This window comes from Chamaea fasciata, unplaced genomic scaffold, assembly GCF_029207755.1.
Source record: "Chamaea fasciata isolate MVZ Bird 193981 ecotype frontalis unplaced genomic scaffold, bChaFas1.0.hap1 SCAF_13, whole genome shotgun sequence".
Lineage (NCBI taxonomy): Eukaryota > Metazoa > Chordata > Aves > Passeriformes > Sylviidae > Chamaea > Chamaea fasciata.
In genome coordinates this window covers 10,921,060-10,945,993 of record NW_027094098.1, presented here as the reverse complement: position 1 = coordinate 10,945,993, position 24,934 = coordinate 10,921,060, and the positions used below count along the sequence as shown (strand labels likewise).

Genomic DNA, 24,934 nt, shown 5'->3' with positions numbered 1-24,934 from the left:
ATTAAGTTTATTAAGTCAAAAGTCAAGCTTTGTAGGAAGTGCAGACCTACATCTCTCATATGACTCTAAAACATAAATATAGCAGAAGTGTCTTTTTTTTTTTCACACAAGAAGGAAAGTAAATTGCAAACAAGGTGGGCCTGAGAAAGCATGTATTTAAAAGGAGCTTTGTTCAGGTTCTAGTGCACCTTCCCTACAGGTAACTTACAAGCATGTTAAGGCATCCAGCAGAATTTCATGTATTCAAGAACTGAAACATGCTACAAACAGCAGGAAGTGAATGCAGCAAGGAATTCAATAGCACGTGAGTAACAACCTCAGTCTCTACTTATGGCTTTGCAAACTGTGACTCTGTTAACAAAGCCAATGAAACAATGAAAATATATGAAAACATTGCACTGAAGCCCATCTTCTTTATCTTAGGTGGAAGATTCATATAAATTCATTTCCCTACAATGAGGATATGCATCACAAATATGAACACAGAGCCATATATTACAGCACCATTGACTGATGTAGTGTCATCCTCAAAACCAATAATCAGCAAAACTTGGGTATTAGTAAGGACAGAAGTTAAAACAACACACTAAGGATACTGCTTTCTCTGACAGTGAGGCTGATACTATAACTTCATAAAGCACTAGCCCTACGGAAGAACATTTACCATCAACACAAAAACATGACAAGTCAAATCTCAAAGATAAACCAAAATTTATTTAAAACAACAAAAATAAGACAGTGCTACTGCCAAGATAGAAAAAATTAAGGATTCTTTTACTGAATGTGACAAGGCAGCCAATTTACAGCAGTTTACATTAATTCTGAGATCAGGTTGGGTTTTACACTGCTTCAATTGACTACATGTACATTTTGCAAGACAAACTGGTTCCCCTTCCCTTTTCAAAAGAACCAACAAAAATACCCTATAAAAAACACATACAGAATTCTGAGACACGATTGAAACATGAACCACTGTCCAAAAGTCTGGAACTTTCCAGAAGGTTGAGTCCTTTTTTGCTTCAACCAACCCTCAGTGGGGGTGCTACAAGCACAACACCATCCCCTCTGACAAAGAGCATTGGGATATTCCTTTTGGTAGACTGTGAAGGAAAGAAAAGTTTACAATTACAAAATATTCCTTTCAATCATAAAAACACGCCTGAAACAACTGCAACAAACAGCCAATGTTCTGGCATGCTGAAGAGATCAATACAACTCACACCAAGTCTCTAGATATCCTGTGTACTTTCATAACAGTTTGTCCAAATCCTTTTAGAGCTTGGTTCAAAAAACATTCAGCAATAAACTACTTTAACAATATAACACAGTGTAGTTTTAAATTTAAAAAAATCTGTGAGGATAAATGAACTCCTTTTTCAGTCCTTACTTTATAAATCTCTTCATAGGTTTCTTCATCAATCTCTATTGTAGTCACAGTTTCTTCCACATCACCCAAAATCATATTTAAGTGCTGATCATATGCCTGTGGGAATTAAGTTCAGTTTATTATGTTTTCCAACATTCAAACATGAGTTTATTAAAATAAGAATTTTTAGCAAGACTTTCAGACACAAGTAGTTAAGTGTGATTTTGACCAAAACGAAGTACTATCAGTTTTAGCTACAACACAAACAAACAAATGAGAACTCTGCAGCAGGAAAAAGAAGGCATGACACTTACTGAAACACTTGCAGGAAATGGCTCTGATGCATTCTGTGACAGCAATTACAAGACCTCAGAGACAGACATACTTTAACAGCTACACACTGCTACCAGTCCAGCCTCCTGGAATTGATTGCCTGGGGGCAACTTAAAGGATATGAAAGCTGCTTCTCATACAGTACTACCAAACTTTAAACGCATGTTCCAAAAACCTTACAAAAGCATGTTGCAAACTACACGTGTCCCTCATGGATTTCTCATTATCTCTGTGTTTCCAGAAGAGCTGGGGCCCAGTTGACTCCTGGAGCAAGTAGTTCTCTTCCGCAGCAGAGCACAGCACTCAGGGAGGCTGACTGACTTAACAGAAAGCAAAGATCTGAGAACCCAGCTGAGTACACATCCCATCACACCTCCCAGGGTGTGCCTTAAGGGATTCTTGTTTGATAATGATGACCTCAGTCCAGAAGAGGCCTCAGGGTGTATCATAGGAAGAGGCCTGCAGCATTATTGCGTTTTTTCCACAGACAGGGAAATGGAAGTCAAAAGCAGTGAAATTTTAGTTGCTTGGTATCATTCAGGAGACAAGAAAAGCAAAATACATCTCTTGGATTTCTAGGGAAGTAATTAATAGCTGACTAAGTACTGGGGAAATTAGATTTTTCCACCAATCACATTACAGTTCTGGCAACTAAGACAATTCTTAACCTACTTTCTCCAACCAACACCTGCACTTTCAACCATGAAATGCAATTACTCATGTTTTAAAACTAGTTTTTTCAACAACCAGTGGAATATGACAGGTAAACTTGTTTAACAGACTATTGTACATAAATAAAAGCTGCCTAGTGCTTACCTGAATGAGCATGACAACGTTCTGAAAGTTTTACTTACATGTAATCTGCCTCTAAGCTCTCTGTCATTCCTCATTTTGACATAGATTCGCTCATCTAAACTGAGTCTGATGAGATCAAGTGGCTCCTCTACAGTATTTGTTGTTTGTTGCTAAAAAACAAAAGCATTGTTTGTACAGAAGAGGACTGTGAACTTTTCCATTCCTCAATGTTCATGAAACACAGAAAAACAAAGGAGTAACACAGATGCAAATACTTCAAATCATTCCTTCACATCCTGGTGAACCGGAGTGCTGCTGATTTACCACTCCACTGATACTCACCAGAAATGTGAGTCAAAAGATTTCAATTCAGCCCGCAGCAAATCTTTCTTCACACAGCGGGATTGGAACTAGATGATCTTCAGGGTTCCTTCTAACGCAAACCATTCTATAACTCCGAACTGTTTTTCTTACCAGCAGCCACAGTTCACACTGCTGCAGAGTGCACACTGTGTGAGCCAGCACCTCACCTGTGCCACGGCTCGGTGCGGGCTGCCAGCGCTGCCAGCACGGGGAGTTAGCGGGCACACACTCGGGGGTGACCTCAGGGGCCCGGGCACACGCCGCCCCGAGCCCTCGCTGGGCCCAGCCAGGCCGGGCTGCGAGGCTGCCGTGAAACCTCAGCACACGCCGGCCTGAGGCCCCTCTCTGCGAGAAAGGCGCACTCCGAGCATGGCAACTAAAAAGGGATGAAGACCTCCGTGCACATCCCACATCTTCCGTATCTCATATAGATCCCGTATTTCCGTTCTAGCTACCCCCTTCCTTCAGAGCTAAGGGCATGGCTTTCCCCCTCCTCCCTCCTCCGGCGGCGCCCGGGGTCAGCGGGCCCGCAGCGAGCCCTGCCCGCGCCCCGCCAGCGGCACAAAGCCCGAGGCCGCGCGGGCATTTCCCCCCGCACGGAAAGCGCTCCCGGGGGCCGCGCAGCGCCGAGCTGCCTCCCCCGGCGGCCCCGAGAGAGCCGAGAGCCGAGAGCCGCTCACCTGGTCCACCTCGTCCGCCATCTTTCAAACCGCCTCCCGCGCCCGCCCGCGAGACTTTATGGCCCGGCCCCTTCCCTTCCCTCCGCCGGCGCGGGGCCCGGCCGCGATCTGCCCGCCCCGGCCGCGCCATGGCCAGAAAGCGCCGAGCATCGTCCCGGCCCGCGGCCGCCAAAAAGAGGCGCTCTGGGGGGCTGCGAAAGGAGGAGGAGAAGGAGGAGGAAGAGGAGGAAGAGGGTGAGTGCGGCAGGGAGGCCGTGGCGGGCCGGAGCTGCGCCACCGCCGGGGCTCGGGCCGCTGCAGGCCGCGGGGTCGGGGGGCAGCGGTGCCAGCGCCCCCCCGGGTAGGACGGTCGCACCGGGCTGGGGGGCGGTGGTGATGGGCCATGCTGTCGGCTGTTATCGGCTGTGTTATCGCCATGCTATCGGCTGTGTTGTCAGCAGGGTTATGGGCGGTGGGATCAGTGCCCCAGATCCCGGGCGTTAAACCCCTGTGTGCCGCAGCGTTACGTGGTAAGAAGTTGTTGTGAATGGCAAGCACGATGCTTGGTTTTCCGCCGGTTCCATCGGTAGGACTATAGAAATCTTTCGGTACTTGCTGTGAGTTATTTTCTTCCAACAAGTCTCACAGTTCAAATCCTGCCTATTTATAAACAGTGACATGCTCAGCATTGTGAGTGCTCACGTTCTTCTGTAGCTGCCTCTAGTGAATCCATGGAGATGTTGTCTTAGATTGCCATGGAGATGAAACTTCTCTAATATTAATCGTTATTTCTTTTGTCACGTGCAGATGATTTTGAAGAGAAAAAGCCCAGTGTAAAAAAAACCTCAAAAGCTCCAGCTAGGAAAAAGGAAGAAGATTGTGATACTGAAGTTTCCAAGTCGGCAAAAACTTCCAAACCTTCAAAACGGGAAGAGGCAAAATCGCAAACAAAAGAAAATAAAAACAATGCTAGAAATAAAGAGAATTGTATCAAAGAGGAGACACACAGGTAGATTTATTATTCAAGTCTATAGAACTTCTTTCTTATTTCTTTCTGTGGTTTGATTGTCAAATACTCAATCTGTTACTGATGCAAGAGGTCATGCTTGATTTATTTCCCTATTTTTGGTCTTTGATAAACAAGCAGCTAACGTTTCCTGATACTATTACTGTTTTGATGATTTTATCAGTGACTCAGTGAAGCGTCCTCAGAATGAGATGAAGTTAAAGACAAAATCTCCCGTTAAAAAAGAGATGGATGAAGACAATAATGACAACGATGATGATGATGATGAAAGTGAAGATGAATGGGAGGATGTGGAAGGTAACGATTGCATATTTTTTCATGTTAAGGACTTTTTAAGAGCACGTATATCACAATGCTTCTTCAACACCAGGTGACCAGCATCCCACAGTTATTTGGAATAACTTAGCGCACACAGTGTTATGGAAGATCCAGGAGCTGGTAGTTACTGGATATGTTCTGTTTTAAGGTTGTTTGAACACTTAAGGAAAATGTAGGTTCTTATCCCATCATAAGTCCTCCCTGGGAATCTACTTCATGTTTACTTATAATTTAGTATTTTATTTTTACAGAACTTCAGGAGCCTACAGATGAGTTAGAAGAAGCTGCTATTCTTCCATCAGTGGGGCTGCCAAGCAATCCTGTTGAGATAGAGATTGAAACCCCAGAGCAGGTGAAGAAAAGAGAGAGGAGGTAAGAGCAAGGATGTGGTGGAGGGTGCTGAAGGCTGAAGTTAAAAATACCCTAAGTCTTGGCTGTCACTGACTTGCTGTGTTCTGGGTGAAAATCCCCACTTGGTGCAGACCGTTGAGTTGGAGTGATGCAGAGTTGTGGGATAAAGAGCAGTTTACACACTGACAGTTCTACCAAAAATCTTCAGTGGAAGTTGACAGGAATGGAGGAGTCTTTTCAGCTTCCTTGAAAATCAAGTCTGCAACTTCACTGTGTTTTACTGTCTCCATTTCTAGTGAAGGGACAGCAGGAGATCTCTGTAGGGAGGGCTGTGGATGAATGGCATTGTGTTACTGCAAAATCTTAACAGTCTATTCACATAGCCAGTCACTAAACCTTTCCTTAATTTCGTACAGTGGGATGGATTCTCTTTGTGAACTGACCCAGTTCAGGAATCCAGAAAAGCAGTTCCACAGAAATCCCACAACATCCATTTCTTTTGTAATCTTCTGCAGAGAAAGGAGAAAAGCTGAGTTTGAGATGTACCTTCGGAGAATGATGAAACGTTTCAGCAAGGAGGTTCGTGAGGACACACATAAGGTATTTGTCACAGAGAACCATGGCAGAGAAGAAATTGAGCATAAAGGTGTCTGAACTGATCTGTAATCAAAAGAAACTAATTTTTGTCAAATAACATGGGCCACAGCTAGAAGTGAAAAAATAGAGGCTGTAGTCCTGACAGATGTTTGTCAAGGTTCCTCCTAAACTGAATTAGAAACACCAGTGCCTGTGTTAGTAAAACTGTAACTCAAAGCATATGTGAGTAGGATGTATATTTCTCCATGGAGGGATGTCTTCTCATTCTGTCTGGATTAAACTGTGTAGAGCAGGAAACATTTGCAAAGACTAAAGTGCTTTACTGTCTTCTGAAGACAGCACTGTGAATGCTTGGGAGGCTTCATTGTCACCTCTCTCTGTTAAAAGGAGCAGTGAAGTATTCCTTGTCTTTACCATGGACAGTAGTTCCAATAAGGAAAATCTCTTGTGAACTCAATTTTTAAACTTCTCTCTCTCAGGTTCACTTGCTGTGTTTATTAGCAAATGGTTTCTATAGGAACAGGATCTGCAGCCAGCCAGATCTCCTCGCCATTGGTCTGTCCATCGTCCCCACCCGCTTCACCGAAGTGCCCGCAGGCCAAGTGGACCTCGTCTACCTTTCCAACTTGGTGAAATGGTAAAACTCTCTTCTGTAACACAGAATGTAGAGCTAGGGTTCAGGGAGAGGGGTAACTGTAACTAGTAATTTTCTGTGGGTTTTTTAAATTTTATATACAAGGATGAGAGAGGCTCTCCTTTTTAGAGGAGAGGGTGAACTCAGAAGTTTAAGAATACAGTCACAAACACTGGATAATAAGCAGGTATCTTGTATTTCAGGTTTGTTGGAACCTTCACTGTCAATGATGAGCTTTCCACTGAAAAAGGAGAGCCCCTTCAGTCAACACTGGAGAGGAGGTTTGCCATCTATGCTGCACAGGATGATGAGGAGCTTGTTCATGTAAGAAACTGGGGAGTTGGTTGGTGAGTTTGGATGCTGTGTGTTAGGTCATAGACAAAGTGGTGGGAGGGGTGGATTTGAAGAAAGCAGATCAGTGACTTAAGTGATTCTGTAGCTTTTTAATTTCTTATATTTTTATCTCAAGGCCCCCTGTGATTAAATTACTCAATTTAAACTGTTTTGCAGATATTTTTAATTATTCTGCGAGCATTACAGCTGCTGTGTCGCCTCGTGCTGTCTTTTCAGCCCATTCCTCTCAAAGAGACAAGACCAAAGGTAGTTTTTATTGTTTGTGTGGAATAAGGAATAGGTCACTGATTTAGTAGGATTAAAAAAATTTTCTGGCTATTTACATCTTGCAGTGATTTTCTTACTGCATGAACTGAGGTTCTGTCTACATTGCAGAAAATGCACACCTTTAATTTTTAATTTTCTTCTTCAAAAAAGCCACTCATTTTTGTGTTTCAGCAAAGACTCCTTAACGTTTCAGTGGGTTTACGTTTCTTTAAAATTAGATGGCAACTCTTTCTGCATGAATACACCTCTCTTCAGCCAGTTGCCTGAAGTTTGCAAGTGAATTGACTGTGCCTGCCAACCTTTGGTCTACATGAACCTTGGGCTGATTTTTTATACCATATTAGCTGTAGTGATAAATGTGACCTGGCCTGTTTCTCTGCAGGGAAAGAGCTCTTCCAAGAGACTGTCTCACAGCAGCACCTCTGAGGGGCAGGAGAATTCTGCCACAACACCCAAAGCTGTGGCAAAAAAATGCCCCTGCAAAACAGCCAAGCAGGATGAGAAATCCTCAGAGAGCAAAGAAAACAACAAGGAGCCAAAGAAACCCCAAACTGCCCAGGCTGAAAGGACACACAAGGCTAAAGGCAGCCAGGAACAGAAGGAATCAAGTAATGAGGCTGGCTCAGCAGAAAAAGATGTGCCAGTCAGGCCCAAGAACGACCGCCGAAGACGAGTGGCCTCCAAAGTGTGTTACAAGGAAGAGAGTGGAAGTGATGAGGGCAGTGCTTCAGACTTTGAGGTTTCAGAGGAGGAGAGTGATCTCTCTGATGAGGATTTTGAAACTGTCCCCAAAAGGCGGAGGAGCTCACAGCCCTCCCAGAGTTCAAAGCTGACTACTATAAAAAGGTCAAAAACTGAGACTTCAGAAACAAGGCTATCAAAAAATTCGTATGGAGCTGAGACTAAGCCAGCAAAAAGTACAGCTCCAGGCTTGCCTCAAGCACAGAGGAAGAGAAACAAAATCATTTCTAGTGATGAGGATGATGGACAGCAGGAGGTGAGGAAAGCAGTGGGAACAGACCAGTGGCTGGAGGTTTTCCTTGAGCCTGAGGACAAGTGGGTTTGTGTAGACTGTGTTCATGGCAATGTGGGCCAGCCCCAGCTGTGCTTTGCACATGCCACAAGGCCACTTTTCTACGTTGTGGGATTTGACAACGATGGGAGTGTCAGGGATGTGACACAAAGATACGATCCAGCATGGATGACCTCAACAAGGAAGAGCCGTGTGGACCCGGAGTGGTGGGAAGAGACACTGCAGCCATATGAAAGTCCCTATGTGGAGAGAGACAAGAAGGAAGAAAATGAGGTAAATGGCAACAGGTTGTTCAGGACACATAGTGCCAGGAGTCCAGTCCCTGGATTCTCATTCAGGCAAAAAGCATTAGAAATGTCGTTCCATGAGGAAGGAGGTTTGTATTTGAACTTGAAATGTTGAGATTGAACATGTTTTAAAGAGAACATACAGTGATAAATTTATATATTAAATTATGGAGGTTTTTCAGACAGGTTTCCATAGCAGAAGTACTGCACAGCTTGTGCTGGAAACTTACAAGTGAGGTTTGTGTAATGTTTAGCATTACTCTTCTTGGAGAGAGTTTTTAAAATACATAGGTCAGGGTACACATTTAAGTACTTACTTGCAGCAAGAATGTTTTGGTCTGTTGGTTCATCTGATAAGTTTCTGGTGTTTTTTTTCTTTGGTTCATACCATAGTCATTCTTATTTTCTTACAAAGGGTGGTGAAAAAGTTGTGAAATTATTAATTTCTGTGTAATTCTTACAGTTTCAAGTGAAGCTTCAAGACCAACCTCTACCAACAGCAATTGGAGAGTACAAAAACCACCCGCTCTATGCACTGAAGAGGCACCTCTTGAAATACCAGGCCATCTATCCTGAGTCAGCTGCTATCTTGGGGTACTGCAGGGGTGAGGCTGTCTACTCCAGGTGAGTTGTGCATCTATTGTCACCTGCATCTGTGATACTTATAACAAATTGGAGAGCTAATTTGCATGATGGTATCACCAGCAGTCTCAGACCACATGCGTAAAGAGGTGAGGCATTTACTGCTCTCACAGCATTTGTGTATCACTAAGATACAGCTTTTTTTATTATTCCTAATATGATAAGTTTGTTATGGATCTGTTATGGCTGACTTGAAAACTCTTATATTTGCTTCTTTCTGGCCTTTTCAGAGACTGCATACACACGCTGCACTCCAGGGACACTTGGCTGAAGCAAGCTCGAGTGGTGAGGGTCGGAGAAGTGCCTTACAAGGTAAGAGGGGTCAACTTCCTTCTTTGCAGTCCATCTGCCCTCTGAAGCTCAAACTCAGTTCTATCTTGGTTTCACACTTGCTTGCATGGTTTGTGGTAGCTGTAGTGTCCACCTGCTGTGCCTGTAGTTCCTACATGCTGCCCAAAGCCCAGCTTTGTTTTTTTCCCACCCTAGTGGTGTCTGGCAGAACTGCTCCCTTTTCACCTTCTCCAAAAGCATCCCAGTGTTCTCTATGCATTGCTGGATCTCTGCCTGTTCCATATAGGTGCCATGGGTTGTCATTTATAGGCAATGAATATTGAAGCTAGGAAATAGCATTTCTGCTCTCCTAGAACCTTTTCCTTCAGTGTCCTAGGAAAACCTGAAACCACTATCAGGTTCTTGTGATGCTCCAGGCCTGGTTGTTGTTGTATTTGCAGATGGTGAAAGGATTTTCCAACCGCGCGAGGAAGGCGCGCCTGGCAGAGCCAGAGAACCGGGACCGGGAGGACCTGGCACTCTTTGGCCGCTGGCAGACAGAGGAGTATCAGCCTCCCATCGCAGTGGATGGAAAGGTAGCTGGGAAGGCAGAGGGGTGGTGCTAAAGGAAGTGGTTTCTGTGGAGCTCTGGGCTTTATTTTTCCAGAAGTTGTATGTTTCAGATGTGAGATCAGTCAGTAATATCTGGATTCTGGATTAAGTGTTAAGAGGTAAATGTTCACAGGAGGAAATAGTCAAAACTCTATCGAGGCCTTTATTTCACAAGTACAGATAGTGAGTGCAGACTGCTAAAGTCAAAATTTTGTTGATCTGATCTTCCTAGCTCATGTTTTGCCTTGCTAATTCTCTGCATTACAGCCTGAGTAACAAAGCTTGGGCAGAGGACATAGCTAGGAGATAACCATGCAACTAAAATCTAGGCTTGCACCTTGTCATGTGAATATTAATTGAATACTGGAGTGGAATGTAGCACGTCAGGAGGGGAGAGTCCCTGAGTTGCAGCAGGTATTTTCACCTCTCTCCAGAAAGCAGGATTACCACCATCTGTCTTTAATCTTGCCATAACAGGTTCCTCGGAATGAATATGGAAATGTCTATCTCTTCTTGCCATCCATGTTACCTGTTGGCTGTGTGCAGCTGAAACTTCCAAATCTGAACAGAGTGGCACGGAAGTTGAACATTGACTGTGCTCAAGCCATCACTGGATTTGATTTTCATGGAGGCTACTCACACCCAGTGTATGTAAAATCTGCTTTGTTGCACCTGTCAGATGTTGATGTCCTGCAGAAGTTGTCTACCTTGTGTTAAGGGGAGCCTGTGACCAGTTGCACACTTTGATCCTTTGAGACAGACAGTTATGTCAGTATTCTGTAGCTTTTGGGCTGGGTCAGCAGGCTTTTGCTCCCTTTCTTTTTCCTTCTCATAGCTGACAGAAGATTGTGTTCTCCTTCCTAGTACTGATGGGTATGTGGTGTGTGAGGAGTTTAAAGAGGTCCTTATTGCTGCCTGGGAGAACGAACAAGCAGAAATAGAAAAGAAGGAGAAGGAGGTGAGAATTATTTTTGCAGCTTCCTTACTGTTATATTTACAATGTGAATTTCATTGAAACCGGGCAGTCAAACAGGGTAGGCTGTGTAAGCAGCAAGCACGAGGCTTGTTTGATGACAATTTCAAGATCTTAAAGCTTTCTTTTTCCATGTGCATAAATACATTGAAATTCACAGTAGTAAATTTTTCTCTTTCCTATAACAATCCCCCATAGAAGCGCGAGAAAAGAGCTCTAGGGAATTGGAAGCTGCTGACAAAAGGACTTCTCATCAGAGAGAGACTGAAGCAACGCTACTCCATCAAGGTATCCTACATGTCTATTAGTCATTTCTTTTTCTGGAGGTTGTTTTAACTGTAGAATAAAATTTCCAGAGTGTAGTTCCTCAAAGTCTTCAGCTAGTCAAAAAAACGGTGCCAGAAGTTCAGTGTTGGTCAAGTTAATCAAAGATTTTTTATTGTTTAACAAGGCATGAAAGTTTTTAATTTTATTACTGTTTTCTGTTTTGTCACACCCCTTCCTAAATTTATTCGTCCAAGGCAAGTGTGTAGCTAACAGGATGAGTGGGGTACTTTTTCTTTCAGTTAGATGTTTTAGTTCTTAATTTTTTCTGCAAGGAGAAAGGTGAAAAGCCTGATCTTTTAAAAACAGGTTTGTTTTATTCTTCTATTGTCAAAAATGCTTGTGTTGCAAGAATGTTTGGTGTTCAGAAATAGAAGCACTTTGGGTGGGAAGCCAGATCACTCAGCATCACTGTAACCAAAGACAAGCCCTTTTAGAAAGGGGCAGTTACAAGTGATTGTTAGAGTGACTTTATGATTTTCACACTTGTTTTTTCCAGACTGAGCCATCAGCACCTGAGACAGAGAAAGGAGGGGAATTCTCTTCTGATGAAGAAGGAGGAGCTCCGAGCTCAGAGAGTGCAGTGGAGAACACGGCCATTTATTGGCCCCAAAATCGCCAGCTAGAGAAACAAGAAGAGAAAACAACCAAAAAGAGCAAGCGAGAAAAGAGAGGAGAAGCAGCTCAGTTGTTCCCTTTTGAGAAATTGTGATGACAAGCTTTTCTTTGCTGTTTTCACATGCAGGAAAAAGAGTCACGAAAGTATCCTTTAGCAGTGAGTGAGGGCCTTAGGGTGAGTGAGGGTCTTTCTGTGCACTTGTGTTTCTGAACTGTCAGGGACCAACCTAATTCAGTATCCAGTTTCCTTTCACTTAGGTATCAGATTCTTCCTTTTGTCCTTGGACTTGGGAGAAGAGCTGCACCTTGTGAGATCACTTTGCTTTGTTGAGGTTTTTGCTCTTCTGCATCACTCAGCACTAGTTGAGTTTCCTGAGGCACTCCTGTCATCAGCAGTCTTCCCATTTTTTCTGATTTTCATATTTCCCTGCTTCCTCAGAACTAAAGCATCCAGCTGCTTTTTACCTGTCTCCAGAGGTGGCCAAAGGAATGCTGCCAAATCACTGGTGAGGTAGAGTTCTGGCCTTTCTGTCTCAAGGGGAAATACTTCCTTTAAGCTGTAAAACCCCCCCCCAATCAGAATATGGAGGAATTAATACTTTCTAAAGAATACTTGCACTTTGTGATGTAAGTTTGGGTTTTCAGCCTACCATCTTCCTTTACTCTCAGAGATCTTGTGCTGTGGAAGTCTTGGGGAAGGCCTGTCCTTACTACAAACTTAAGGTTCAATATACCTTCTTAAGCAATTTGAATATATACACATTTGCTTCTGTTGCTTATCAAGATCCTGTGCTAGAGCAAAACATGTTGAACTGGCTAAATCTCACTGCTGGAACAAAATTCACTAAAACCACAGAATTCTTGTTATCCAGTACCATAGCATTAAAAAACTGTTGAGAGAGGAATGTTAAATCTACATAAGCTTTTCCTGCACTTTTGTAGTAGAAATACTGATCTGTCTTTGGCAGTATAATGTATCTAAGTTCCACTGACATAGTCTCTTCAAAAATGGAGGGGAAAACAATTTAGTTATTGCTGGACATTGTCACGGAGATTGAAAGATAAGAAAATTGCTTTCATGTAATTATGGTCAGAAAAAATAAATCTATTTTTGTACTGTATTTGTAGATCAAAATAAAGTTTGGAAAAAAGCATATGTTGTCTGTTTTCAGAATGCACAGGTAACCCCCAGTCTCCTTCAAATACAAGAGGCTGTAGCAGTCAGGTTGAACCATCATATTTTTCAAATAATCTTAGAGAGGCAAGGAAGTGACTGACTTTTTTGGTCAGTAATGGGGAGTAAACCCATGGCAGGCTGGCAGCAGTACACAGACCAGAGAGCAGCTTCCCAAACCAGGAAAATATTTGCAGGACAAACAAAACACAACAATAGGAAACTCATTCTTGGGGAAGCTACAAACTAACCCTCCTGGACATTATTCCTGGATATAAAACATGCAATACTTAATTTAATAAAAAAGCCCACAGACCAACCTTTTGAAAAAAACTGTATTTTATTAAATATACAAAAGCTCAGCACTTCAGTAGAAAATTGTCACTTCATTTCCAATAACTGATGGTGGTTAGTGTTCTGCATCACAGGCAAAACAGAGCAGTTCAAAGCCAGTTTCTCTGCGCTGTGGAGCACAATTCCTGACTGCTGGGGCATGAGCTGGTGTTGCTGAGCAGCAGCACGACTGCAGCACCACTGCCACGTACCAGTGCATGCACAAGGCCATCTCTTGTACCTGCCCTGTCACTGCTCCTGCTTTCACCAGCAGGACAGAGCTGTGAGACCAAACTGACAATATTCAAATACCAAAAGAATGAAAGTAATTAGGACTTACTAAGTAATTACAAATTCTCAAAACACTTAACGATTTCTAAATCAGACTTCTATTTCAGTATTTCTAGCAAACATTTGCTCCTATGTATGTTCAAGTCAAGTTCCTTTTGTACAGAGAACACTCCTCTGGTGAACATAAATAGATTTCATAATTGAAAACATTATTTTTAACTGTGAACATTTTGAACATTATTTTAAACCGTTCAGTTTTTGAAAACTGAACTGTGTATACTTAAAAAAAACCCAAAACACAGTAGGGTAGGGAGGCCCATCTGCAAGCCAGACTCTAGCTTGGTGGAGAGACTTAAGGGTGTCTCTAACCATAAGTACTGGTTACAGCAGATAAACATGAGCCTACACAACACTACAAGGCATTCCTCTACAAAACTAACAATTTAGACTACTAAAATATATGGAAACTAATCAGGCAAAAATGTTTCCATTACTTAATTTCACGGAGTATGTTCATTGTCCTTACTAGGTGAAATTAAAGAAAGAAACAGTATGCAGAGCAAAAAACCCCAACTATTCTAAAGACTACACATTCAGTTATAAAAGTAAATGTTTCAAGGCAGTAGGTTTTATATTTACAGGTGAATGACCTCTGAGTATCCCTTTAAGTGCAATTTGAAGTGAGATTTTTGAAACAGTTCTGCAATGATATTATATAGTCCAGGCTATCATTTTGTATGCTTAACCAATAACAACTTCAGACACTTTTAAAACCTGGGGGAAACCAACGTGTCCTGATAAATCTGCCCAACCTCAGAGCACTGCTAACCTGGCCACTCATTACACCAGTGACTTAGAAAATCCTCAGTCCAAAAGCAGAGGGTTTACATGAGTATTGTGTGGAATTCACCTAAGATATGTTTTCCCTTTGAACACATACGCTGCCAAACACATCAGCCAAAGGAGCGTTCCTGACTGCAAACAAAAAAAAGCAGCAGAGGGAGGGTTTGTCAGAGACAGGCAGGCACACGCATTTCCTAAGGACATCTAGTCAGGGTCCATGGGATGCAGCTGGCACTCTCTCCAAACCACACAAGGTGCCCCACCCAGCAACGACTTGCCAGTTCTCAAATCAGGAGGAATTACTAAGCAGTAAGAGGTACAGATCTGCTTATTCACTAACTTACCATCAATACACACACCCAAAAAGCTTTTTTCCCCAAAGCTGGTGTCACTGATTTCCCACAAACAGCATCCTATAGTCCTATGGATAACGTGTACCAATAACCACATTGAAGCCCCCTCCCCAGCTTTCAGTGCTCGCTGCTGAACTGTGATTTGCTGTAAAGCTTGCTGCAGGAACTGGGCAGAAATGCACTTGGGAAGGTTCTAACCAGGACTCAGCTCAAGACCCCACCACCTCCTGGTCACTGCTGTTTCTTGGGTGGCACACGGGATCTGGCCACCAGGATGGGGACTGCAGAGAGCAGCGCCAGGAGCAGGGCCCAGAGCGGGCGGTAGAAGAGCCAGCCCACAGAGATGGTCAGCAGGGACAGCGAGCTGGCCACGCACAGGGCAAACGCCTTCAAGCCAATGTTAACCAGGTCCCTCACAACAGGAAACCAGTCCACTGCAGAGAGAATTCAACACGGCATCAAGTAGTTGGCAAGATGACAGTTTAAAAAAAAAGTCTGATTCATGCCTAGAATTTGCACCCTAACAACTGCAATCAAAAGTCAGACTCAAACTATCTATCAACTGGATTAAGCATTTCAGCAGAGCATCATCAAGATATTTGATCATTAAACAACAGCTAAACATATAAGGCAATGCTATCCTCATCTCTTCACAGAGAAAGAAATCCAAAATGAAGTCTGAAGATCTGTCTAAGGCTTCAGAGGCAGAGGAGACAGATAGCCCTGCAGCTATGAAACAAGTCTAGGGCAACTGATACAAGCTGCTAGCACAGAAATTTCTTTCTGGCAACAATAAATCTTGGAGCAGCATGTATATGGATAAATAAATTAGAAAAAGAAAGTTCACAGCTACAAAGTGAATGATATCTTTGATGTCTGAAGTTTATGCAAGTTTGAGGCGTTGTCCTGTTTTTGTGTTTTTACTCCAGCATTTTTCTATATTAAAAGAATAAACAAAAACTTACTTCACTGTTTGTTTACAATAGTGTAGAATAACCAGACACAAAATCGTATTTCTGTACAACTGCTGATAAGGAGCTGTCGGGGGACCAGCTGTGTGTGGGTGCAGAAAGTAATTGTATTGCAGCATCATAGTTAGATTTGAAAGAACCAGCCCAACATGTGCTTCTGCTTTTTATTCTGGTAAGCACTGGGCTGGGATCTTCTGACACTGGCAAAAGATACTTGTGTGGGGTTTTTTAATGTTCACTAAGCAACCAGTTGGTTTTGGCATCCTGTTAACCCGCTGTTGCCTAGAAGGACTTTTCAGATCAAATCAAATCTGAGTTGAAACCAGATTTCTCCTGGTCTCCAAATAAATTAATTCTTTAAGGTTACAATCTTATTTCTAGACCATTTTACCTTTCTGTGAAAAACTTACCTAATGTGTAAAAGATTCGTGTCATCAGGCTGATGCCCACAAACATTGAAAGCCAGCCGGCTGCACGGAGGGCCCAGGTCTTCATGGTGTTACTCTCCTGCTCCTTCTGAAACACCTCCTGAAAGCAAACACCATCACATGCAGCCTGTTTCTTGCTCTTTTTAAAAATCCCCTTAATTCCAGTATATTATAAGCCAATCAGAGCCAAGAGCATTTTAGGAGCACAATTTCTCTTGCAGAAGATACATTGCAGCTCATTCTGCAGGGTCTGTGCAGTATGGTAGTACACTGCAATAGACAGAACAGTGCTGCATGGGGGAAAACGGCACTTTTCTTAATTAAAACAACCTAAAAAGCTCCCTTCAACACTACCCACAGGCAGAAAGCACATAGGTTTTGCTGCAATTGGATACGTTCAACATTATTGTGGAAAATACGACACTAATAAGTAACTAATAAAGAAGGATCTGACTTCACTCTGAAAGAAGAGAGAAAAAACAATATCCACTGATGGCTGAGAGAAAGGTGTGTGAAAGAGAGCAAGCTGGATGCAGGGAAGAAAAGCTAAAAGGTATGTGAGTATTTCATCAGGCAAAGCAAAGCATCTCTTTGCAGAAATTCTGAGTAAGATTTTTTTCAGAATGGGTTGTGTGACCCTCTGACTCAACAAAACATTCACATGAAGATGGCTGGGCCATTAGAAAGCACTAAATGGTAAGAGATGTGTAAGACTCATTAAGTACTTGCACATACAAGTACTCAATGCATTATTTATTTGTAACCAGTTAATTTTCAATAAACAAAATTATATCTAATGAAGATTCAGAGCTTACAGCAGAGGGTTGATTCTATTGCTACTCTTTCAAGTTAAAACAAAGCCTTTTTAACTGCGTCTGGGAGCACCTGTAAACTTGTGACATCTGCTTTTCTTTGCAGCAGGGCCCAAAACAATCATTTATAGAAACAAACCTACTAAAAGGAGTAAATGAATCACCAATTTGCTGGAGCATGCAGGATTTATTGACGCATAATGCTCTGCCTGAAGGTTCTTTCTCTGCCAGAATAGTAATAAACATTTCAAACAAGCCTAAACTCCTGTTCTTAGGAGCTGAAGACAGAATAACTCTTATGGTTTATTTAATTAAACCCTAATTTTTACTATTTTTACATGTGACCTGTTCAAAAGCATGTGCTTGCATGTGTAATTGGGAAACAACCAAGGAGCAAATAAAAACAAAATGAGAAGGCACAGAAACAATCTTTAAAGTAAAGAGGCAGAATGTGCAGAAACCTGGAAGCAAACACAGGCTACAACCTGTTGTCCAAAAAGAAGAGAGAAAAGTCAGTGTTTATATAAGGATCTCCTCCTCTAGAGCAGGTCTGAAGGAGAGTAAGAGCTTCCTCTTCTGCTGCTTTAGCACTACCACCTCGAGTTTTAACCCTTCACTAGAAGAGTGTGGTATCTCACCTCCACAGAGAGGTCCCCAGGGTACAGAATCTCCAGAACATCTCCAAACTTGGTATGATATGGAACCAGCTGATCACCTCGCTGCCGAGCAATCACAGTCACCTTGGAAGACAGGAAAAAATATTTACTGGTTACTGAGTTGGGAACAGAGCTTGCAAAATACAGAAACATCTGAAGACTCACCTTAGCAGCAGAGCCTAAATGAGGATCATCTCCACTCAGACCTGCATAGAAGAAGGAGACACGAAGGTCTCCCACCTACAAACAAGATAAGACTAGAAGTCAAGAAAGATTGTTTTACAAAAGGCAATCACAGGAAAGACAATTTGGCACAGGAACATCCTTTATCTATCAACACTTTTTCTGAGCATTTCTGTCAAGCAAGAGATAGCCAGAATGATTTCCAAGCTGTCCTTTTTCAGGGCTAGTTGCCAGTTGAAAGAGGAGAGCTCAAATGCTGTTTTGTAATACCCCCTCTGATTAAACTGCAGGAGCACATGATATGCTTTGCTCATCCCTCATCATTCCACCTTTTGGCAAAACAGGGCAGGGAGCACAATCTGACAACAAGCTGTTTGATCGTACTCAATACAGCAAGGTGGAACCCCCCTCCCAGCATCATCTCTTTCCATTTAAAAGCACAGCAGACTTGAGAAACCAGAGACCAAAGAAATGGGATTGGAATTCTCTTTCTGCAAGAGAAGCACTCATTCTGAAGGGCTGCACTAAGGGAGTGATCCTATGTGATGGTCTGCCCCCAATTTTCTATACATTGAATAGAAATGGGACATGCCCCAACGCCTTTTTCACACACAGGAAATCACTGCTTTAGTTTATCTTTCCCATCTTACTTCTGGACGCCTGGGGTTGTCGCTGTGATAGAAGTAATCTCCTCTGCGGGTAACATCAGCATGGGGATCCTCCAGGTGTGACAAACTCAACTGCTTGAAATCATCAATTTTATCCACGAGACCTAAGCAAAATAAATCATCAAGCTGAGGCTCAGTGTGTAACCTGGAACAGCCAATTTGCTGGCTGGCTTCCTGATTATCACTTGACATGACAGCTATTGTGGAAAGAACCAAGGTCCATTGCTGATTCAACAGCAAACACAAAGCCAGGACGAAACAATCCTTACCCTTGGAAAGAACAAAGCCGCCAACCTGGACATTAGGAGAAACAGCAGTGAAAGACTCCACAGCCATGGCACTGAGGAACAGAGAGAGTCCCTGATTAGTCCCAGAATTGTGATCAAACTCTTGATTTGCAGTATGTAACGTATAGCACAGAAAAGGAGAAACTCAAAGAGCTAAAAGACTGTCCTGATGTGAAAACAAATCCATCAAGAGACAGTCCAGATTGCATACTATTGGAGACATTAAAATAAGTTAAGGCCCAACTGCTCTGAGCTGCTCTAATTTCTTCATGCCTTCATTCTCCCAACTACCAAAAGAACAGCAGTTTCCATCTACTGCACTCTGTTATAAAATCAGTCATTCAGCTTTCATCTTTGATCAGACGCAGTGACAGAATTCAGGTGGTACCTCACCTCGGGTTTTTGTGTCCAATTTCTCGATCGAAGTTTCTGCTGTTCACAACTTCTGATTTCCACTCTGTATCTAAACGGAATGATAAGAAGGTTGAGTAAAAGACACTCATATCTCAGTTACTGAAGACACCTCTCAATCAACCAGTTCTAGGTTACACTTCTAGTAATGCTGTCTACATCAACATCTGTGATAGTCTGTACTGATACTTAGCTCTATCCTCCTAGCATATTAACAGGGAATGGCAGGATTTAGGGTGAAAAAAGGTATTTTGGGGAGAAAATTATAACTCAACTTTGCTGTCAGCATCTTCCATCATCAGGCTTTGATTCCTGGCTCCACTCTTTGGGAATAAGCTGGTTTTGTGATAACAAGGAGCACGGGGGAAAGGGAGAGGAGTCTGGTGTGAACTTGAGCCCAGGAAAGGTTGAGTCCAAATGTGTTTTGCCAACACAAAGTCAGTAATTAAACATCTATTTTAATTGACTATAAACTTTCCTTAAGGTGAGTCTGTTTCACCCATGATGGCAATTGGCAAGCCATCTCCCTATCTTTCTTTCAACCTGTCCTTCACTCCCGTCATTCCTAATTTCTTCCCCAGTCCTGCTGAGGGGAGAGTAATCAAGCAGCTGTGTGGGTCCATGGCTGGCATACATAGACATCTATGGGACAGAACCCATCGATCTTGGGAGGAGAGCTGCTGTTTTAGGTGGCATTTCTTTTTGTTCCCTGTCACTGTGAGCCTGTTTTTCATGGCTCACAAACACCAGCCTTGCTCCTGAAGTACCTCTATGATACAGGGTCCCCATGCTCCACTCAGCTGAGTATTTTTATATGATCACACCCAGAAACTGCTGCACGCCCACGCTGCACATGTATGTGCTTCCATCAGGCGTAAATGAAGCACAGAGACCAATCTCCAAACACATGATGACTCAGAGTACTTTTCTGCCACTGGGTAGATCAGAATAATGCACCCAGTTCTGCTCCTGCCAAAAAAGCACTTGGCAAAAACCATAGTGCACATCAGAAGGTGCTGGTGGTTTACACTGGCTGGTATCAACATCTAAACAGGTTCTCAACAAGCTCCCTTACAGTCTGGAGCTACCCTGTTTTTCCCTGTCTATTCTTCTATTATTCTTCTGCTATTCTGTCTATTCTTCTACTCACAGCTGACGTATTCCCAATTACTCCATAATTGGGAATAACAATACTCTGAAGTGTTATCTCAGGTGTAGCTTTGAACACACTCCCATCTCTGGCCACTGAGGACCTTAAGGGTCCTGTTTCTGGAGCATCCTATCCCTGGATGTTCCTCTGAACTTTTAGGGGCTTCAAAACAAGACTCAGATTTTCTGTAGCTCTTGCTTGCTGACAGCACATCTCCTTTCACCTCAGTTACCTCAGGAAAGGGAGGTTCTGTCATTTGTTTAGGAAAGAGAATTTTTGCTTCTTTCTTTGCATTCCTTTCTTTCCCAAGAAGAAAATACAGGTTTTACAACAAAAGTCAAAATACACACACACACACACACAAAAGTCCAAAGTTACATGCATAAAAAGGAATTTCTGTAGATCAACTTACCGTATGAATACTTTGTCTCTTTCTTAATCTCACCATTCTCCTCATACTCCCTGCAGAGAAATGGGCTGGGATGAGAACCAAACCAGTGCACACACACCCCTGCTCTGGGCAGAATACACTTCACCAATGAAATGCACAGACAGGTTATCTGGCAACACAGACTTATCTTTACACAGAACCTAACTCTTCTCTGAACTACCTGTTCTGAAGACAGATTTTCTGTACCAGGAGCAAACTATACACAAACGATCAACAGGCACAACCTTTTTATTCCCACATTTTGAACAAGGAGGTGTTGACTAGATTGATGAGGAGCAACCAGAATTAAGTACAGTGAGACAAGCTGGCCCAAATCAAGTTTTTAACAGATGCTGCACCATAAGCATCCTAAAACTGAGAAATTATTTTTCACACCTTCACAACCTCTGACTCTTTTTTTTTTTTTTATTTGACATGAAAGACATTTGGAACATGAATTCTGTGCAGACACACCTCAATAATAGCTAATAACATTCATAGTTCCATGAGTTGAATTATTAGCAATAGCAAAAGTGTTTTCCCTATTTGGGTTGCAACTATTAACAGAGCAGTTAACATCTCTCAAGGAAATTAAAGTGATTCTCTATAGGGAAAAAAGAATCCAAGAGCTCTAGAATTCTCTTGCTAAAAAGAGGTTTTGTTTTGGGGGTTTTCTTCCCCTTAGGCATAAGGAAAGAAAAAAAATGTGATAGGATCCTGGTAACACAACAGCCTCATAAACTACTTTTAAAGATTACTTTCACTTACTTGGAATCTTCATGTTCTACCCACTGGTACATTTCCACGTTACGCTTAAGTTTGACAGCTTGGATGGAGACCCCATAGCTGGGGTCAAACAAAGGCTGTGCAGAAATTAAAGAAAATACAAGGTAGTCTGAATGCTGTACCTCACAACCTGAAACATTGTACTTTTACTACTGAACCCATTTACATATCTCACTGTACAGCCAGCACTATCTTACACACAGGTGAACATGGTATAAATGTTATGAAAGACAAAAAGGAATGTCTCTGGCAAATCTGACCTGAAGAATCATCACCAAAGTTATTGCCATAGTGAAGAATGATACCAGAACTGCTGACTATGGGTTTACAGGTTTCAGTGTTTAAACCAGGAGATTCTGTTTTGCTGGAAGGTGCTGTGTTACCTTCTGCAATATGGGTGGATTGTGGAAAATGTCACCACTACTGAAAAGTCAGAACTTGTAGAGCTCCTGTGCTGCAAGAGCCTGAAGACTTAACACTATCATGAACACACAACAGGTTCCCTACACAAACCGTAATTGAAATCATCCACGAAAGGCAGCTTGAGGGTAAACACAGCCAGACCCGGCACTAGCCTGGAGAAGGGAGTGCAAGGACATTCAGCATCCCCCTGATTCCAGGCCAAGAACCAGAGCTTAAATGGTAGCTGGCAATGCTTAGAGGAGGAGAAAAGCCATGTGTCTTTTCCTGGACATCAAACAAAACTTTCATTGGCAAAGATTTTTCCTTCCCTCCACGCTTCCCTCATATCTTCAAGATACAATTTTATTTACCTTAGATGTACTCAGAGCTCCAGCCAAGTGTACCAGTCTCCCCTCATTCTGCTGAGAGATACTGTAGATGCTGTCAAGAGGGACCACAAGGGAAAGCCCCTCATCGAGAGACTTGGCTGTCCTTAAAGCTCGTCCCTGCAATGAAGAAACAGAAATCAAGTTGTGAAGAATCAAGGTCACAGCAGCACTTTGTGAACAAGGTCAGCAGACAAGTGAACTGATGACCACAAGGAATGCTTGTATATTCAGCCCAAGGCATATTTGTGAAACACACTTGTACTTCTCCATTCTCTGTGTCTGAGCCAGTCTGGGGCAGTACTTCTCACCCAGGGAGCAGGATCACTAACACTGATCAAGGTTCTCAAACAGACCCAAATTTTTCCTACAAGGGTCCAAACTTACTGCTCTTCACCTCTTACCTGTTCATCATTCCTAAGTAACTGCAAAAATTATACAAATTATGGTTCATTTTTCCCACACACCTATATTGACTCCTTGGCAAAAGTTTTCCCTGCCTTACCATCATATCCTAATGTGCTTTTTTTTTGCAAAGTCATCAAAATTTGGGGTAGCTACTTTTCCTCTTGTAGAAGTATGAAAGGAAGCCTCCAAGTGAAAATCCACAGAATTCTGCTCTCCGCTCAAGTACATACAGCAGGGTGTTAGGATTCCTGGCTTACTTTTTTTTTTTTTTTTTTAATCTAAACCCAAGAAATAATACTGAGAAAAAATTAATAAATAACGCCACCAATTTTGCAACATGGGATACAATTTTCTTTAAAGTAATTATAATAACACTAGAAATGAGGACCTTTTATTACCTCAGAAAAAAAGAGAAGGTTGGAACATGGCTGGCTCATGCAACCCTCTTACCACAGGCTGTTCTGTCATCACTTTACAAGCTTTGGATCTTATCTCTCCTCACACACTGCTACTGTCTCTAGTACACCTAGTTCCAGAGAAACACTACCTGTGGCCTGTGATTTCACTTTTCTGTTATATCCTAAGCATAAGAACCAGGCCCCAGACAAAACCTCCTCTTCTTATGGATAAAGTAATAAAGCTGTGTACAAACACTGACAGTATTGCACTTACTTCATTGGTAAAAAGAATGTAGAAAGCCAGAAGAAATGTCACAAGCCCAATCAACATGCCTCCAGAAGTCTCACTGAGTCGCTCCAGGAACCCTGGTTTGGGCTCGCTTGTGATTTTAACATGCTCTTTTCTGCTGCCTGTGTCAGAGAACTGTTGAAAATAAACCAAAACTGCAATATTGGTGTGAAAGGGGAAAGCATTCAGTTTCAAAACAAGTCTTAGCTTTGTTAGCACTGCTGCCCTACAGAGCAGAACCTCTTGCCTTGGACCAAAACTTTCCCACACTTATTAAATGCCTTATCACACTTTTAGTACCAGAAATATGTTCAATAAATAAAGCTCCAGCCTGACAGAAAACAACCCCAATTTCTGTTATAGTGGTTTTACATATTCAAGCTTTCTTCGGTCTGCCTCTAGGTTCTGTATTTGGAGTCCACACCCTGCATTCAGGCCATGACAAATTGAGTAATAGCCCTGAATTCCTGACCAGCTAAAACACTGCTATAAATAACAAATTATGATTCACCTCACCAGTAAAAAGAGTGCCTGTGCACTCTAAAATAATTATATCCAGGGCAACAATAACTTAAAACAAGGCACACGACTAACATGAGAGCCTGGGGTTTATCTGTCCGTTTGCGGCTTGTGGGGAGTTACCAAATCCAACTTCAGCACACGCACAGAGCAAAGGCAGGGCACGGCACTTCTCTGTGGACGGAAAATCACGCTATGAAAAGCCACCGTCCATAAAGGAGACAGAGGAGTCCTGCAACTTTATTCAAATAAAGGGAGAAAGTCCAGTGGGGCACACGCCCGTGCGGTTCTCTCCCTCTCGGTTTCGGAGGGTGCAGCCTCCTTTCATCCGAAACTCCGGGCCCCACGTCGTCTTCGTCCTTTCCCCATTGGCTGAGGCACTAGGAAGGTACAGCCTCCCCGAACCGCCTTCCACATATCCTCCCCTGAAACCTACTGTTTTATCCCGAAGTTCGGAAACTCAAGCTTGTGCAGACCCACTTTCCGTTTCAGGAGCCAAGCTGTCTCGGCTCTGCAACCAACCCGCTGCCCGAGGTCAGCAAAGCCATTAACACCCATACCTTCACCCATCGAATTACTTGTAAAGACATTAGCACACATCTTCCCGCTCATCTGGAGATGCCGGGGGGCTGCGACCGGCACAGGGCCCTGGCCACGGCCGGGGCACCTGAGGGGGCGAAGGGGCCGAGCCGGGCGGCCGCCACACGGAGCGCGGAGCAGCGGCGGGGCCGGAGCGAGCAGCACTTACGTTCCTCGACATCCTGAGCCTCTCACTCCTCCCGGGAAGCACAGCTCAGGGACCGCCAGAGCCGCGCACCGCCAGCCTCGCCCTCATCCGCCTCAGGGCTCCACCGCCCCCGAGCCGCTCCCCGCCCGCAGCGAAGCACGCCGGGACATGTAGTTCCCGCCGCGGCGGGGAAGCCCATCCTTCCT

At 43.1% G+C, this 24,934-nt stretch overlaps 3 protein-coding genes across 4 annotated transcripts; 1 reads left to right on the top strand and 2 right to left on the bottom strand.

Moving 5' to 3' along the window:
- Positions 1-694: 694 nt before the first annotated feature.
- Positions 695-3,586, bottom strand: LSM3 (LSM3 homolog, U6 small nuclear RNA and mRNA degradation associated). Its single transcript, XM_066195245.1, has 4 exons — positions 3,538-3,586; positions 2,554-2,664; positions 1,388-1,483; positions 695-1,100 (listed from the first exon to the last, which is right to left on the bottom strand). Exons 1-4 carry the CDS (start codon positions 3,556-3,558, stop codon positions 1,020-1,022), a joined length of 309 nt encoding a protein of 102 aa, XP_066051342.1. The 5' UTR covers positions 3,559-3,586; the 3' UTR covers positions 695-1,019.
- A 27-nt stretch (positions 3,587-3,613) lies between these two features.
- On the top strand, positions 3,614-12,970 carry XPC (XPC complex subunit, DNA damage recognition and repair factor). The gene is made up of 16 exons (XM_066195203.1): positions 3,614-3,771; positions 4,324-4,525; positions 4,707-4,840; positions 5,113-5,233; positions 5,728-5,812; positions 6,289-6,446; positions 6,647-6,767; positions 6,954-7,043; positions 7,447-8,370; positions 8,848-9,008; positions 9,257-9,338; positions 9,758-9,892; positions 10,386-10,555; positions 10,773-10,866; positions 11,080-11,169; positions 11,705-12,970. Exons 1-16 carry the CDS (start codon positions 3,666-3,668, stop codon positions 11,915-11,917), a joined length of 2,886 nt encoding a protein of 961 aa, XP_066051300.1. The 5' UTR covers positions 3,614-3,665; the 3' UTR covers positions 11,918-12,970.
- Positions 12,971-13,318: 348 nt separating this feature from the next.
- TMEM43 (transmembrane protein 43) lies at positions 13,319-24,897 on the bottom strand. 2 transcript variants are annotated; one of them, XM_066195241.1, is made up of 12 exons: positions 24,750-24,897; positions 23,468-23,617; positions 22,373-22,507; positions 21,582-21,676; positions 20,796-20,845; positions 19,216-19,285; positions 18,805-18,875; positions 18,518-18,639; positions 17,850-17,924; positions 17,667-17,768; positions 16,199-16,316; positions 13,319-15,251 (listed from the first exon to the last, which is right to left on the bottom strand). In XM_066195241.1, exons 1-12 carry the CDS (start codon positions 24,759-24,761, stop codon positions 15,049-15,051), a joined length of 1,203 nt encoding a protein of 400 aa, XP_066051338.1. In that variant the 5' UTR covers positions 24,762-24,897; the 3' UTR covers positions 13,319-15,048. The 2 variants fall into 2 exon arrangements, with proteins under 2 accessions (XP_066051338.1, XP_066051337.1); XM_066195240.1 differs by lacking the exon at positions 24,750-24,897 and adding an exon at positions 24,562-24,651.
- Positions 24,898-24,934: the final 37 nt, after the last annotated feature.